Source organism: Miscanthus floridulus, unplaced genomic scaffold (genome assembly GCF_019320115.1).
Source record: "Miscanthus floridulus cultivar M001 unplaced genomic scaffold, ASM1932011v1 os_1146, whole genome shotgun sequence".
In the NCBI taxonomy this organism is placed as follows: Eukaryota; Viridiplantae; Streptophyta; class Magnoliopsida; order Poales; family Poaceae; genus Miscanthus; species Miscanthus floridulus.
The window spans coordinates 1-16546 of NW_027097548.1; the positions used below are offsets into that span (position 1 = coordinate 1).

The following is a 16546-nucleotide window of genomic DNA, read 5'->3' on the forward strand; positions in this document are numbered from 1 at the left end:
GGAGATTGTTGCAAGCATAATGGTGCATAGTTGGGGTGCATCAAGTAACAACAATATTGCCAAGCATGTGAAAGGTTTTCATACACCCAATCTCCCTCTCCCAAGCAAAGGTACGTAATCAACTCCTATCCTTCTTAATTTAGGGAAAAATAACTTTTTCTATTTTTTAATTTAGGAAACCCTGGTTTCTTGATCGAAATATATAAATAAAAGGTTAAAAACAAAGACGATCTTCCCGTTTCGTGCAAGGACGACTACTGCCCCCATCAATCGATCGATGGATCTACGTAGAGTAGCGTAGAGACGAGACGGCGATGGATAGCAACACGACAGCCGGTGGCGGCATCCCACTCCTATGGCTGGACCCCGCCACCGCGTGGGCTCTCCAGCACCTGGTCATGTTGGCCCTTGTCGTCTGCGTAGTCGTCGTCGTCGTCCTGTTGATGGCCTTCGTAATCAACTACTTCCGCGGGCCCAAGGAGGGGCTGGAGGAACCTGCTGGCTGCTTTCCCGGCGGCAACGACGGCGGCGGCAGGGCACCGCAGCAGCAGCCGCCGGCAGTGGCGGCCGAAGTGGCAATAGAGGTGGCGAGGGAGGACGATGCGGTGCCCGTGGTGATCATATGCAAGACCGACGGCGGCGGCGGGCGGCAGGAACCCACGTGCGGTGTGTGTCTGGCAGAGCTCGCCGGCGGCGGCGCCCTCAGGGCGCTGTCGCCGTGCAGGCACTGCTTCCACTCCGCCTGCGTTCGCGAGTGGGTCCGCCTCCACGCCACCTGCCCGCTCTGCCAAGCTCCGGTCGCCGCCGGCGCCGGCGCCACGGTCTGACGTTCATCTATCAGCATTTTAATATCAAATAATTGTAGATAGATATAGATATGTATCAAATATTGGCATATTGCCATCATATCAATACGGTCTTATTGCTATTCGCAATCGATCGATGATCGATCGCATGCCTCCTTCGAAACTAAAAAAAATGCTTACGAATTATATACAAGGTTTTTATTTTCGGAAATTAAAATTTATCGGGGTCACAGATAAAGAGGATAAACAGGATATATCGGAAATATTGAACCAATTTCAAATAAAATTTGAATTTAAGTAAATTTAAATAAATTTAAACCAAATTTGTACGAAAAAGATAGATATTTTTCTTATCGGCACCTACGGATAAAAAGGATATATCGAAAATATCAGAAGATTTGGGCCGAAAAACTGCTTAGTACGTATTAATTATACTCCATATATCTCTGTTGACAATCAAATTTGGCTTAAGCTGTGTTTCATGAATCATCGAGTATCCAAATTTGACTTATAGATTGATTTGGTGATGGGTGCTTTGGTTTGATTAATTCGGCTACAAAATAATGTTATTGAAAAGTGCTTGGCCGATTACTTGAGTTTGTTGGGGATTAGTTCTTTAAACAAGCTGGAGATGGATACAACGAAAGGTCACCATGGTTTGTGAAGGATTACTGGTCGGTCTTCATGTTTTATATGGTCTGCTTGGATGAACTAGAACTAGAACTAGTGATTAGTTGATTAGTAATTAGCTAACAAGTGATTAGTCCAGCTCTGTTTGGATCCCCGGCTGACCAGTAGCACTATCACAGTACAAAGACAGATTTACCCTTGATTGCTATGTGTTCACGCGCTGCCATGCGTGTGCTTGCTGTTCAACAGTACTGTTTGGATTAAAGTACGCTCCACTAGCCAGGCACAGGCGCACAGCTGCTTCCCCAATCGAAAAGTTCATCCTCTTCCATCTTCCCTGGATCCAGGGCCCTGCCCACGCCGCCCTGAGCAGCAACTCGGGCCTGGCCACCGCTGCCCGCGCGCCATCTCCGGCCGCCGCTGGTGCGGCACAGCGCGCCACCGCCCCAGAGCCGACCTCCCCGTCCCCTCGCATTGAGCGCACAGCGCCGGCGCCCTGCATGGCCACCCGGCCGGCTCCCTGTGCCAGCCCGAGCGGCCCTGCTCGCCCGCATCTGGCCGCTGCCGCCGGTTGGCCGGCCGTGGAGGCCCCATCCGCCGGCGTCCGCGGGGGTTCAAGGTTGCTGCTGCTAGGCGGAGGTGTCCGTGGTTGCTGCTGCTCGCCGCAGCCGTCCGCGGTGGCCAGCTCGGCGGTGAGGCGGAGGACGTCGTCGGTGTTTGGGGGTGGGCTACCTCGTTGCTGCCGGCGAGATGCAGCTTGGGCGGTGCTAGCGTATGCGGAACGGAGGGAAACGCGACGGCGGCGAATTGGGGAAGAATCGCGAGAGGATGCGGGAGGGACAGAGGGAGGGGAACGAGCGACCAGAGATCGTCGCGCTTGGCGGACCAGGGGTATCATGTGTCTTTTTTCCAATCGGTCGAAACTTTTCGCCCCTAATAGCTGGGTTTGATGGACTAGCGAACTACTTAACAACTAGTTGGTTTGGACCAGTTATTAGCTCACATATTAGTCCACCTGTTTGGATCCTCTAAACTAGGGGCGAAGGGAGGGGAGGGAGAGCTGGGGCTAGAGGGTGGGAACGGGAGGCGATGTCGAAACGGGAGGGGATTTTTTATGCGGCGCATGTTTTTTTTCATCTTTGCTGAGTGTTTCTTTTTCGACACTCGGCAAACCCTCTCTTTGCCGAGTTTTTTTTTTGACACTCGACAAACCCGCCTATTTGCCGGGGGTTTTTTATTTTACCGAGTGTTTTTAGCACAGCACTCGGTAAAGAATTTATTTACCGAGTGCCCGAGGAAATGCACTCGGCAAATATAAAAACGCTCGGCAAATTTGAGGTTTCCGGTAGTGTCATGAACTAAACTTTAACCAACCAACACTACTGGAAACGGGATCTTTACCGAGTGCAAACTGCTTTGCCGAGTGTCAAACATCGGGCACTCGGCAAAGACCTTCTTTGCCGAGTGCCGCACGCGGCAAAGAGTTCTTTGCGAGTGTCTTTGCCGAGTGCCGGGCACTCGGCAAAAAAAGGCTCTCGGCAAATGACTTGTTTGCCGAGTGCCAGGCTCTCGGCAAAAGCACGACACTCGGCATAGGCTGCCCCACGTAATGGTGTTCGGCCACGTCAAAGATGGGTCTTTTTTTAAAAAAAATCTTTGCCGAGTATCCCAGATCTGGCACTCAGCAAAGATTTTTTTTTTTGGAAAATACTTTGCCGAGTGCCTCTGACACGGCGCTCGGCAAAGAATTTTTTTTTCGAAATGTCTTTGCCGAGTGCCCCTGTGAAGGCACTCGGCAAAGAGGAAATTTTTAAAAAAAAATTAAAACCCTCTTTGTCGAGTGCCTTATTCTTGGCACTCGGCAAAGACCCCCTTCGCCGAGTGCCATGCCCTGGCACTAGGCAAAGTTTTTTTTTGTTTTTGGACTCCAAATTTTTTTGTGCAGCCCTTTTAAAGTACCAGGAACTCCTAGTTAGAATTTGGGGATTTTTTGTGGCTTTTTGATATATTAGTTACTTTATTTCGTTTACTTGAATTTTTTCGAAAAATATAAATTTGAACTGCACGTGGTACGAATAATGAAATTTAATGATTCAAAAAATGATAGTCATGTTACTGAGTGTAGTATGAGGCCGTATCCAGGAACGGACCCTGAAATTTTGGACATCTTGTTCACGAAACATGACCGCGAACTTGCATGCGAAGTGTTTTTAAATTCTATAAAAAGCAAACGAAGTCCGAAAATCATGAAACTTGTTGAGATATCGTGATATCGTATGTGAAGGCTATGATAAAAATTTGAGAATGTTTGGTGCATGTTGTCACGTACGATGCTTACAAACCAGGACATCTCCAGGGCGGAGTAGGTGACTACCAAAGCCTGTAAAAACTTGTCACCGACATGCATCACAAGGTGCGCATCCAGGCCATCGTAACCTACTACTGGTCGAAGCTTGGAGAGAGGAAAACCAAGGAAGACACAAGAGAGATGCAACTGACCCGGGAGCAGTACCTTGAGGTAAATGAAGAACATCAATATTGATTCGTTTTGAGATTAAGTTGGTTAATTTGATATTCTTATATGTCCAATACTTGATGACGTGTAGATGATTCCCTGGTGGTGCCAAGCGTATCCCAAGTGCTGGGCGATGATGGTGGAGAGGTGGTTCACAGAGGAGTACCTCAAGATGCACAGGGATGCCCGGAACCGTCGTTTGCAGATGCAAGGTCCAGCACACCATCAAGGCAACCGCAGCCTCACCGGATACAAACAAGCATGGGTACACGAATTCATTTATCTATTGTGACGCTCAGTTCTGCCTAATTTCTAATCATCGTACTGTCTTTCTCGCAGTCAGCGTCACATAGTGGCCAGGCTTGCTCGGACTTCTAGGCATGGTGTATGGTCCACAAGGGCAAGGCGACGTCCGACGTCTCCTTCAACCTGAAGGACCCGCTCGAGGCATACACGAACCCGAGCGTCCACTCCCGCATCAGTGAGTATACTGAGGTGGCGAGATCAGTCCATAGGTCAGACCACGATCCGAGCACCCAGATGTTCGATGGAAAGGCCGTCATGAGGTTGGGGCAAGGCAAGAAGCATGGGCGGTTCTGGCTTGGCGACGGCGTTATCGACACGGCCTCTACTCCCTCTCTCTCCCAGATCTGAGCACGGAGCACGAGCGAGAGCCCGGCCATTCGCACATGGCCGACCGCTAGCTGCACAGCACCAGGTCGACGCACTCGAGGTTATTTCTGTTTTACTCGTCATACATTGATCTTTACACACCTTAATTAGCTTTGCATTACTGAAACATTGGAGTGAAATATTGCAGGTCCGGCTGGAACAAGAAATGAGGCAACGTCAGGAGTGGAGGCCGGGCACCAGAGGATGGCGGCCCAGTTGGAGGCCGAGCGGGCCGAGCAGCAGGCCCAGGCGCAGAGGCTGACAGACATTACGGAGTTCCTGCAAGGGCTTGGGCAACGTGTGGGCTTCTCTCTACCAGCTGGGCTGTTGGTTCCACCTCTGCCTCCGCGTCCTACAACTCTAGCTACTCCTGTGAGTATGAAAGTTTTTTACTTTCGCTTGTACTTTGCTTGTATGGCCTCTACCTTCCTAGATTAGCTATCCAAATAATCTTGTCTCATATGCAATCTTTTCTCCTTTGTGCAGTCTCCATCTGACGGTGGTTCGAATAATCCACCTCATGCACCTCCGAATGATGGAGCTAGGCCTTCACCATAGTCGCAGTGGCCGAGATGAGTGCACGTTGTATTTTTTTCATTTGTTGTTCACTTGGTGATGGACTTGTAATATACTTGTGATGCACTTGTGGACTTTGATGGACTTGTGGATTTATTTGAATGGACTTGAGCACTTATTATATATATGTGATATATTGTGATGTGATATGTGCGGACGGATGTGTGGATGGATGAGATATATATGTGATGGATGAGATATATATGTGATGAATGAGATATATATGTGATGGAGGAGATATATGATTGTATGAATTTATTTGTCATGATGGAATGTAAAAAAAAAAAAATTGCCGTTTTGGGTCACTTTGCCGAGTGTTGCATCGGCAAAGGACCCCGTTGCTGAGTGCCATGGTCACAGCACTCGGTAAAGCTGGAAAATGGGCGCTCGAAAAACCATTTTTCCAGCTTTGCCGAGTGCCATGACCATGGCACTCGGCAAAGAATTTTTTTTAAAAAAATTCAAACTTTGCCGAGTGCCGGCCAGAGGGCATCGGCAAAGAATTTTTTTAAAAAAAATTCAAACTTTGCCGAGTGCCGGCAAGAGGGCACTCGGCAAAGAATTTTTAAAAAAAAATTCAAACTTTGCCAAGTGCCGGCCAGAGAGCACTCGGCAAAGCATTTTTTTTAAAAAAAATTCAAACTTTGCTGAGCGCCGGCCATGGGGCACTCGGCAAAGAATTTTTTTTAAAAAAAATAAAAAATCTTTGCCGAGTACCTGCAGGGTTGGCACTCGGCAAAGCCACCGTCAACGGGGCCGGTGCCGTGACGGTCGCTTTTCTTTGCCGAGTGCTCCCGGGACTCGGCAAAGTCTTTGCCGAGTGTCCGATAAAAGACACTCGGCAAAGAGGTCTTTGTCGATTAATTTTTTGCCGTGTGTTCTTTGCCGAGTGCAATTTGGCCTTTGCCGAGTAAAGAACCTAAATCCAGTAGTGCAAGTTGTTAGTCCGTGGTATCCAAACAGGCCCTATGCTCTAAGACATATACAAGCCTGATAAGACATGTACAAGATTTCATAGAAGCTGTTGTAGTACCAGCCAGACATGTCTGCTCTGCTCTTTCCTGAAAATACGTCCGGGGTTTCCATTGTCTATAGCTATGGACAACTTTGTGTGGTTCTGCAAGCAGCTTGTTTCCGGCCGGTAAACTATTCGTGGCATATAGAAATCGAAGCCCAGGTCCAGCACGTGTGATGGTGTATACACGACGTGAGCACAGAGCATTGGCCCTGATTCCATATTCGGATGAGGAGGAAGGAATAATGTTGAGTATGCATGCATAATGTAAGAGAAAAGCAAGTAATACATGGCTAGGAGGAGCTGAGTTGAAACTTCAAAGATCGTCTCAGACCAGACGGAGGCATTGCATATCCACAAGTCATCCGGTGAAGCACGGGGTAATTACTCCATGCCACCATTTGGTGATTAATTAGACAAGAGATTGGAAGATTCCGAGAGGGATTTCAGCAGATACAATAATTGGAAAAGAGACAGAACGGACTGTTGCTACACATGGTTGCGGCAGTCGCAGCTGCATTGGCTGCAATTCAGTTCAATGGAACAGGGCCACGTACCGCTGTTTTTTTAAAATAAACATGGGAAGAGCTTTGCCATGCTAGATGATCACAAAAGGAGAGTTCAAAAAAAAAGCAAAGATAGGAGAACAATTTTATATCTGTAGTTAGAAATTAGGTTCTTTCTTGAGTTTTTAACGATTCCCTTTATGGATGGAAGCACCTATTCTTGTCACTTTTACTTACAATATAATGGTATGTGACAATAAAGATTGCAATACAATTAATTTACTACTGTTAGTGATAATAAGGTGTTTGCACAATGTTGGTGCCTCTGCTGTCAAACCAAACTTCAGCCTGTTCGGGAGGCCGTATCGTATCGTGGATTATTTACTGCTGGCTGGTTTGGTGTGAGAGAAAACACTGTTACCGGCTGAAATTTACGATCATTTACGAGCAAGCGAACAGACTGCACGTAAGTACGCCCTTCCACGAATTTAATAAGAACTAACATAAGGAACCGGAAAGATCGTTCCAACGTACACACAGAGGGTTGCCATCCATGATGATACAAGTCACCGTCATCACCCCATGGCCATGGGGATCCATCAATGGCAACAAACAAACAATCCTCGTAGTTGTCGCTAACGCACCCAGCAGCCCCTACAAAAAGACGACTATCCATGGAGTAAAACCTTGATCCCTGTAGTCACTAGCTAGTCAGCAAATTGAACCTGCAGTGATCAATGAGTTGATGATCCACCATGCTCACATACAACAACAATTATATGGCTGGACCTCTCTTGTACAATGAGATACTCTCAGCCGCCCTATAAATATAAAGGGTGAGCCCTAGAGTGGTTTAGACCGGCAAGGACAGCACATAGCCGCCGCACGTCCTAAAGGGGGTCCCTCACGGGCATGAGGGTTTTGGGTTTAAAGAGACCTCGTCGGCATGTCTTGCGTATGGCGCTCCCAATGAGGCTCCTCCGGCGACGTATCCTTATGTATCGCGCTCATCGCCGGGACACACGGTGACGTGTTTGTGTGCGAACATCTTCACCATCAAAGTTATCTCTACCCCTATAATACACCACTTCAAATTATCCTACAGCCACCAAACAAATCCCACTCTACAGTCATGACCTAAACTACGTCCACCCCACAAAACGCACACGGAAAAAGATGACATTAAAAACGTATGCACCAAATTAACTCTCACTCATTCTCTCTCCTTACTCAACCACATCCGACGGCCGATATTCTTTGGATCTCCCACCCAGAGCGTTCCGCTCCCCTTCCCCACAATCCCCGTAAGGCGTCGCATGCGTCTCCGCTCCCCTTCCTCACAAGGCCGCAACCCCTCCCCGAAATCACCCACGAGCGGGGAAAAATTTTCCGTAGTAGCGACGACGACCCACTCGTAGCTGCGGCGGCGGCGCTCCACTCGCAGCGACGGCGACCGCAGGCAAGGAGTGCTCGAGCTGCGGCACCCCGACGCGAGATCGTGCCCCCGCCCCAGCGACGCCTCCAGCCTCCGAGGCTCCGCCGACGCGTGCGGACCCCGCGGCCATCACTCAGACCGCCGCCGCCGCGGCCACCCAGGCCGGACGACGAGGCGAATAGCCCGCGCCCGTGCCGTCCAGGAGGTACGGCGTGCACTTCTCGGCGTCCAGCTTCATCAGGCGGCGCGCCACCACGCTGCTCCGAGTATCCGGCATGCTCCGTCCGATGCCCGCGCGACGGAACCCAACAGGCCACCGCCACAGGTACGTGCGCCGTCACTTCGGTCACCGTCAGTCGGCGGCACTCGTCGGCCACGGACACGCGCCCTCCCGCCGCGCTGCTCCGCCGCGGTGGGTGTTTGCTGCTTGCCGGACCTCGCACGCGAGGCACATCCGTCTCGGCCTCCCGTATCCAGACGGAATCGATTTGGTTCTCCCATGATGTATTGGACTCAGGTCTCCATGAATGTTAGATTTAGGTTTCATCACTGATTGTTCTTATGTCCCGATGTCCTGATATGTACGGTGAGTAGTATATAGGTGCGAATTTTGAAGTCCTATGCTCTGATTGCATTGCAGGCACGAGCTATCTCCCTACGCACCCTGCCACTTATGGCGGACTGCAGCAGTTGGCTGCTCTGACGGAGTGCGTGGGAAGGATCCGGCCTAGGCAGAGGCATGGGCAATGACACCATTCTGCGACTGGATGAGACAGCTACGGGACCTGCCATTGCAGCGAGTAATCCAGGAGAGCAGCATCCCCCTCAGGCTGTATCTTTTTTCCTTGTCGTTGCCTCACACCTTTGCTAATCTATCCTCCATGTCTTATGAATTGAATATTCTTCCCAGTGTGATTTCTAGGCTACTGATTTCTTTTAGTCAAAAGTAGGCTTTTTGCTTAATTCAGACCAAATAGTTAGTGTAAATAGAATCTGTGATACGATGAATTTGAGTGTCACGGCGAGGCGCCCTATAGCTCTGTCGCTACCTCCAGCACCCAGAAGAAGTAGGCGGCTGAGAGAATCAAGGCAACTGTATAAAATAGAAAGGTTTCTCTTGATGCCTGAATATGAATAGTTATATCATGTTACTTAATCTGATGGGAATTGACTGCAATTTTGCTTCAGCTTTTAATTCTTTTGCTAAGTTTAATGATCCCTTGCCCTTGATGGTCAGCGGTTTGTAGCTGGTAATTCTCTTGTCATAATGTCCAATGTCCATGCATTTTCCTGCTTGTTTTAGACACTGCTGAAATCTAAAACTAAACAGAACACTGGTAGCACCATGTATTATAGAGAAATGCTGATTCTTATTCCGATGCTCTTTTTATCTGCATGGTTCAAAGTCTCCTATTTTTATTACTACTAATGGTTAAATTTATGTCAAAAGGTTCCTAGCAGATATTATCGAGTTACTGTATCGAGTCAACTTTCATTAGGGAGTTACATTGCTATACAAACAAACTTCATTTTAAGTTTCAGGGCAACACTTTCCACTAAATGCTTCTGTTTTGTTATGGTCAACAATAAGGAAAAAATGTACTATTCCTACAAAAAATGTACAATATTATATTTGGTACAGAAGTGTATAATATCATAATGTTCTAGAATTTGACAAGACTATAAGCTTTGACTGGAGGGTAGACCTGCTTTGTTAACCCATGGTTGAGCAGCATGATCTAATTAAATGTTTACTCCAGTTGAATATTCGTGGCCACATAGAGCTGCAAATTGTTTGTGAATTGCATAAGCATGGTTGTTAGCTAATGGCATCCAATCAATAAGTACTTTTTTGGCATCTTTCTGTCTGGAAGAGGACACAGTTCCTGGTAGCAAAGTGAGAGGTTCCTCTTCTGCTAGATTGCACTTTAGTATAAGCAAAATGATATGTTAGCTGGCCTTTTGACACTTCGGCATCAAGTTTTGAAAAAAGTTATTTGTGACTGGTGCAATGAAAATTTTGCTTATTTCATTTTCTGCTAGGTCAAGTTTAGTTTGGATGCGAATGGGCTGCACTTATTGATGGACTGGTTCGGTTTGGATTGCAAGAGGAAACAGTTTGGTGTGGTCTAAGAATGGATTCATTTCTTCGGGTCCAAATGGTTTGAACCCTCTAGTACCCCTAAATTAATGAGCCAACAGTATCATAACAAAGTCACCAATGACCACATGAACTGGAATCTCAAACTAAGCAGGTAAGCTACTTTACCACAGATTCTGGAAAGTCAGAAGCATGATACCTTTTGATACTGGATGGATGTGGTCTAGTGCCGATTTCCACGAGAGCAAAAAATGAAAAGATAGAAATGCTCATCGCCAAGTAACTGTGTGATTAGCTTGGACAATTTCTAAAACCTCCTACATCCACAATCAGAAGCAAATGGAAACATTTCTTCATATATTTAAACACCAACTAATAATATTGTGAAACATGTACCAGCCAAACATTTAGGTCCAACAAACTAAAAGAGTTAGCACAAAAAGGGGAAGGAAAACTAAGTATCCACCTTGCATGTTTTCCCCTATCAAAACTAGAGGGTTCAAACCATTTGGACCCGAAGAAATGAATCCATTCTTAGACCACACCAAATTGTTTCCTCTTGCAATCCAAACCGAACCAGTCCATCAATAAGTGCAGCCCATTCGCATCCAAACTAAACTTGACCTAGCAGAAAAATGAAATAAGCAAAATTTTCATTGCACCAGTCACAAATAACTTTTTTCAAACTCGATGCCGAAGTGTCAAAAGGCCAGCTAACATATCATTTTGCTTATACTAAAGTGCAATCTAGCAGAAGAGGAACCTCTCACTTTGCTACCAGGAACTGTGTCCTCTTCCAGACAGAAAGATGCCAAAAAAGTACTTATTGATTGGATGCCATTAGCTAACAACCATGCTTATGCAATTCACAAACAATTTGCAGCTCTATGTGGCCACGAATATTCAACTGGAGTAAACATTTAATTAGATCATGCTGCTCAACCATGGGTTAACAAAGAAGGTCTACCGTCCAGTCAAAGATTATAGTCTTGTCAAATTCTAGAACATTATGATATTATACACTTCTGTACCAAATATAATATTGTACATTTTTTTGTAGGAATAGTACATTTTTTCCTTATTGTTGACCATAAACAGAAGCATTTAGTGGAAAGTGTTGCCCTGAAACTTAAAATGAAGTTTGTTTGTATAGCAATGTAACTCCCTAATGAAAGTTGACTCGATACAGTAACTCTATAATATCTGCTAGGAACCTTTTGACATAAATTTAACCATTAGTAGTAATAAAAATAGGAGACTTTGAACCATGCAGATAAAAGAGCATCGGATAAGAATCAGCATTTCTCTATAATACATGTTGCTACCAGTGTTCTGTTTAGTTTTAGATTTCAGCAGTGTCTAAAACAAGCAGGGAAAATGCATGGACAATTGGACATTATGACAAGAGAGAATTACCAGCTACAAAACCGCTTGACACATCAAGGGCAAGGGATCATTAAACTTAGCAAAAGAATTAAAAGCTGAAGCAAAAATTGCAGTCAATTCCCATCAGATTAAGTAACATGATATAACTATTCATATTCAGGCATCAAGAGAAACCTTTCTATTTTATACATGTTGCCTTGATTCTCTCAGCCGCCTACTTCCTTCTGGGTGCTGGAGGCTAGCGCAGAGCTATAGGGCGCCTCGCCGTGACACTAAAATTCATCGTATCACAAGATTCTATTTACCACTAACTATTTGGCTTAATTAAGCAAAAAGCCTACTTTTGACTAAAAGAAATCAGTAGCCTAGAAATCACACTGGGAAGAATATTCAATTCATAAGACATGGGAGGATAGATTAGCAAGAGGTGTGAGGCACGACAGGAAAAAAAGATACAGCCTGAGGGGGATGCTGCTCTCCTGGATGACTTCGCTGCAATGGCAGGTCCCGTAGCTGCTCATCCATCAGGCAGAATGTGTCGATTGCCTGCCTCTGCCTAGGCCGGATCCTTCCCCGCACTCCGTCAGAGCAGCCACTGCTGCAGCCATCAGTGGAGGTGACGGCAGGGAGATAGCTCGTGCCTGCAATGCAATCAGAGCATAGGACTTCAAAATTCGCACCTAATATACTACTCATCCGTACATATCAGGACATCGGGACATAAGAACAATCAGTGATGAAACCTAAATCTAACATGTCATGGAGACCTGAGTCCAATACATCATGGAGAACCAAATCGATTCCGTCTGGATACGGGAGGCCGAGACGGATGTGCCTCGCGTGCGAGGTCCGGCAAGCAGCAATGCCACCAGCGGAGGAGGGAGCAGGGCCATGGAGCGACCTCCGGTCGCCGGGAGGCCGAGACAGATGGGCGCGGCGGGGAGGGCTCGTGTCCGTGGCCGACGAGCGCCGACCGCCGGCTGACGGGTGACCGAAGTAGACGGGCGCACGTACCTGTGGCGGCGGCCTGTTGGGTTCCGTCGTCGGGATCTGGACGGAGCATGCCGGAGTACTCGAGCAGCGCGGTGAGCGCCGCCTGATGAAGCTGGACGCCGAGAAGTGCACGCAGTACCTCCTGGACGGCACGGGCAGCCGGCTATTCGCCTCGTCGTCCGGCCTGGGTGGCCGCGGCGGCGGTCTGAGTGATGGCCGCGGGGTCCGCACGCGTTGGCGGAGCCTCGGAGGCTGCAGGCGTCGCTGGGGCGGGGGCACGATCTTGCGTCGGGGTGTCGCAGCTCGAGCACTCCTTGCCTGCGGTCGCCGTCGCTGCGAGTGGGAGCGCCGCCGCCGTAGCTACGAGTGAGGTCGTCGTCGCTACTACGGAAATTTTTTCCCCGCTCGTGTGTGATTTCGGGGAGGGGTTGCGGCCTTGCGAGGAAGGGGAGCGGAGACGCATGCGACGCCTTACGGGGATTACGGGGAAGGGGAGCGGAGACACTCTGGGGTGGGAGATCCAAAGAATATCGGCCGTCGGATGTGGTTGAGTAAGGAGAGAGAATGAGTGAGAGTTAATTTGGTGCATACGTTTTTAATGTCATCTTTTTCCGTGTGCGTTTTGTGGGGTGGACGTAGTTTAGGTCATGACTGTAGAGGTGGGATTTGTTTGGTGGCTGTAGGATAATTTGAAGTGGTGTATTATAGGGGTAGAGATGATTTTTCCTTTCGGATCTATCCTGTATTTATATTGCAGAAATGAGACATGAAGTTAGGCAAAGTCATCCCTATTAGGTGCAACTGTATCCTGGCCGCAAACGGATTGTAGCTTGTATGCATAGATCATTTCTCTTGGCTGATAACAGAGCACAAAAATAATGGAATAATCAGATGATTATATATTGCATCTAACAGTTCCTGTCTTTATGCCTGAATCTGAAACTTCAGTTTGGAATCTGTAATTTGGTGAATTGTTTCATTTAGCTATAATACTTCTTGTATGGTTCTAAACTATGTCCATTTGCCTGCAGCTCCAAGAACCATACAGTAGACAGGTGACAACAAATAAGCTTGGTCGTTGTCTCCATCGACGGAATCGACGGAAGACATCTGAGCTACCAGGGAGACAATGTTGAAGGCTGAAATAGTTGCTAGGAATTATCAAAAAATCGTCAAATGTTTAGTGTAGTTTTGACGTGTGTTCTTGAGACATGTGCATTTGTATGTCTGTGATGTGATTCCCTGTTATTCTACTCTGAAGTCATCCATCATGCCACAAGAACTAATGGTTCGTGATGTCAGGAAAGCTGTTCTAATTGTTCAATTGCAACCTTGTAATTTTTCTTTTACATGAAAAAAATTGGTGCTTTACTCAGCTTCCTACCACTTTGGTTGTTTCTTGGGAAAAAAATATAGTTGTTTGGTTGTCGTCGTGTGCATCTCTGAAATGCTGCCGTTGCGTTAGCACGGGCATTATACTAGTTATCTAAAAAAATGTCACCATCAGAGAATCGGTGAGATCCAAATCAATGGAAGCGACCACGTCGCCGTTCCTTAGAGAGCAAGTAAATATTATCGATGTCATCCTGATCCTCTCGGTCCATATCGTATACCAAGTAATTCAGCATCGAAACCTTCGTTACGCGTCCCCTTAATAAGTACCGTACAAATACAAGTACATTGTACTGCAAGCCGTACCCAAAAATTATAACTACTCAGAATCGTCCATCCCTGCTCTGCAGTCACAACGACAACGATGCCCTCGAGATCCGGCGGAGCAGGCAGGTACCGTAACCCCGGCAGCCATGCTGCCGCCTTCTCCCCCTCACAGACCTCCGTGACCTTGATCACCGTCTTATTCTTCGTCGTCTTGGCTCTGAGGGTGTTCTTGGTCCTCCGCCGCAGCAAGGCCAAGGCAGCGTGTGTGGTGGTCCGAGACCCAGCGCAGTTGGGGACTGTACGTTGACGTTGCTAACTACTGTATTTACTGTATAACAAGGGGACACCGTATTCTCCCACATCTCCAAACGTGACGTGTGTATCATCTGTGCTACGAGTAATCATGGCCACTGCAGGGCCGTGCCGTCAGCCCAGTACGAAGCTCTAAGTGAAAGTACCAAATATAGCCAAAATAATGTATATACTGCAGAGCAAATGCGGGTGGTAACATACATAATTCATTGTTATTAACTGCAGCGTCAGCTTTATGTTGGACAATCTGGTTAACAAGAAACGGAGTAGTTTTTGACAAATGCAGACCGAAAACTTTTTTGCAGGTGCTATTCAGAGGAACCCATTGGCTATGGCAATGGGCAAGGCTGCAGCGGCGTAATGATCTACGGGATCAACTGATTCTTATTGGGCAGCATCTGGAGATATCAGCATTGTACTTCTTTAATTCCAATGGAGGGTTATCGACTAGGTTTATTGGTCTTCATTAGTCAGAACTTTACTTCCCGCTTTGTTGTTCTAGTGTCTACTTGTAAGCTTGTGATCCCTGTGGGTTGTGTGTTGGTCGCAGTACCGAACTTTGTAATAATTGGCCTGATTCTACCCTGAAGTAGATGAAATTAAGATTCTAATTTCTAATTCATCGTGTGCAACTGCTATTAGTAAAAAACCCTCCATGACTCTTATGCTCTAGACATTGGGGGCACACAGAGACTGAGAGAGAGAGACCAAAGTTTGGAGGAATAATTTTTCTCTTTAATATTAGGTATAGATATAGATAGACAAGGTGGGAGGTCTATCCCTAGGATAGAGTCCAAATACATCATGAAAACTAACCCGAATCAAACATGAAAATTGAGTCCTTCTCAGACTCGCTTTAGATAGCTGCGCGGGACATGTCCAACATCATGCCTCTGGTTTTGCGGTCGGCAAAGCCTTTGCCGACTGGGTTTATGCCTTTGCCGACCGGGGCAAGCAGTCGGCAAAGAGGCGTTTTCCTGTAGTGCAATTGATTGTTCACCGGATTTAAAACAAAGGTATGTTGCATTAGTTTACCCTAAATCAAACATTTCTATCTTTGACCATCAATTTTTGAAGAAAAAATGCATATAGTTTCAAAAGTATTATGTTGTTAATATATACAATTTTTTAAATTGATGATCAAAGATAAAAATGTTTGTCTTACGATATATCTAATATGGCATGTAATTCAATAGGGGCCGGGGAAGAAGTATATAATATGCCGCACTGCACATTACAGGGCGTAGTCACAGAAGCCGTTGCTGCACTTCTTGTTGCAGCGGTTCCCGCATGTGCCACAGTTGTCCTCGTCCGACAGCAGATCGACGCAGCGGCCGCCGCAGCACGTGCTACGATCGTGCTTGCAGAGCTTGTTGCAGCGGCCGCAGTGGTCGGCGCTGGCTGCCGTGTCCACGCACTGCCCGCCGCAGCACGTCGTGCCCGGGCTTCCCGGAGCGAAGCACACGGCGGCCGACTTCTTGGAGCAAGCGCCGTACGATGGTGTCAGCGGCGGCGAGTTGTAGACCGCGCTATTGGCAAGCAGGAACCGGCTCCTCCTGGCAGCTTGTTGGCGACCTGCCGGGATGGTCGTGGTTGCGCCAGCATCGGAGACCGTGCCAGCTGCTGCGGTGGCGAGGAATGTGAGCAGGACGATGACCGTGACGGTGAGTTTCGCCATGGAAGAGACGACGACTTCTATACTTTGCTTGTCGCCGGTGAGTGACGACGGTGAGTTGTGTGTTGGGAATGTCTTAGAAAGAGGCGCATATATAGAAGTGAAAGTGATTGTTGACTTTTGATGAGATTTGGAGTTCACTTCACAGCAAGAGTTGACTTGTGATGATGAAATCTGGGGTTGACTTCTCATGAGATTTGCTGCGGTTGGGTGCAATTATATTCTCATGATGAAATTACGGCCGCCCTCACATGCATGCATGCCA

At 47.3% G+C, this 16546-nt stretch overlaps 2 protein-coding genes across 2 annotated transcripts; one reads left to right on the forward strand and one right to left on the reverse strand.

Annotated features, from left to right (window-relative positions):
* Positions 1 to 314: 314 nt before the first annotated feature.
* LOC136533726 (putative RING-H2 finger protein ATL69) lies at positions 315 to 827 on the forward strand. Its single transcript, XM_066526263.1, has one exon. It carries the CDS (start codon positions 315 to 317, stop codon positions 825 to 827), a length of 513 nt encoding a protein of 170 aa, XP_066382360.1.
* Positions 828 to 15840: 15013 nt separating this feature from the next.
* Positions 15841 to 16284, reverse strand: LOC136533725 (protein STIG1-like). The gene has a single exon (XM_066526262.1). It carries the CDS (start codon positions 16282 to 16284, stop codon positions 15841 to 15843), a length of 444 nt encoding a protein of 147 aa, XP_066382359.1.
* Between the last annotated feature and the right edge of the window lie 262 nt (positions 16285 to 16546).

What these genes read in the sequence shown, in the direction of transcription:
- LOC136533726 (XM_066526263.1), top strand. Translation starts at nt 315, where the DNA reads ATGGATAGCAACACGACAGCCGGTGGCGGCATCCCACTCCTATGGCTG.
- LOC136533725 (XM_066526262.1), bottom strand. Translation starts at nt 16,284, where the DNA reads ATGGCGAAACTCACCGTCACGGTCATCGTCCTGCTCACATTCCTCGCC.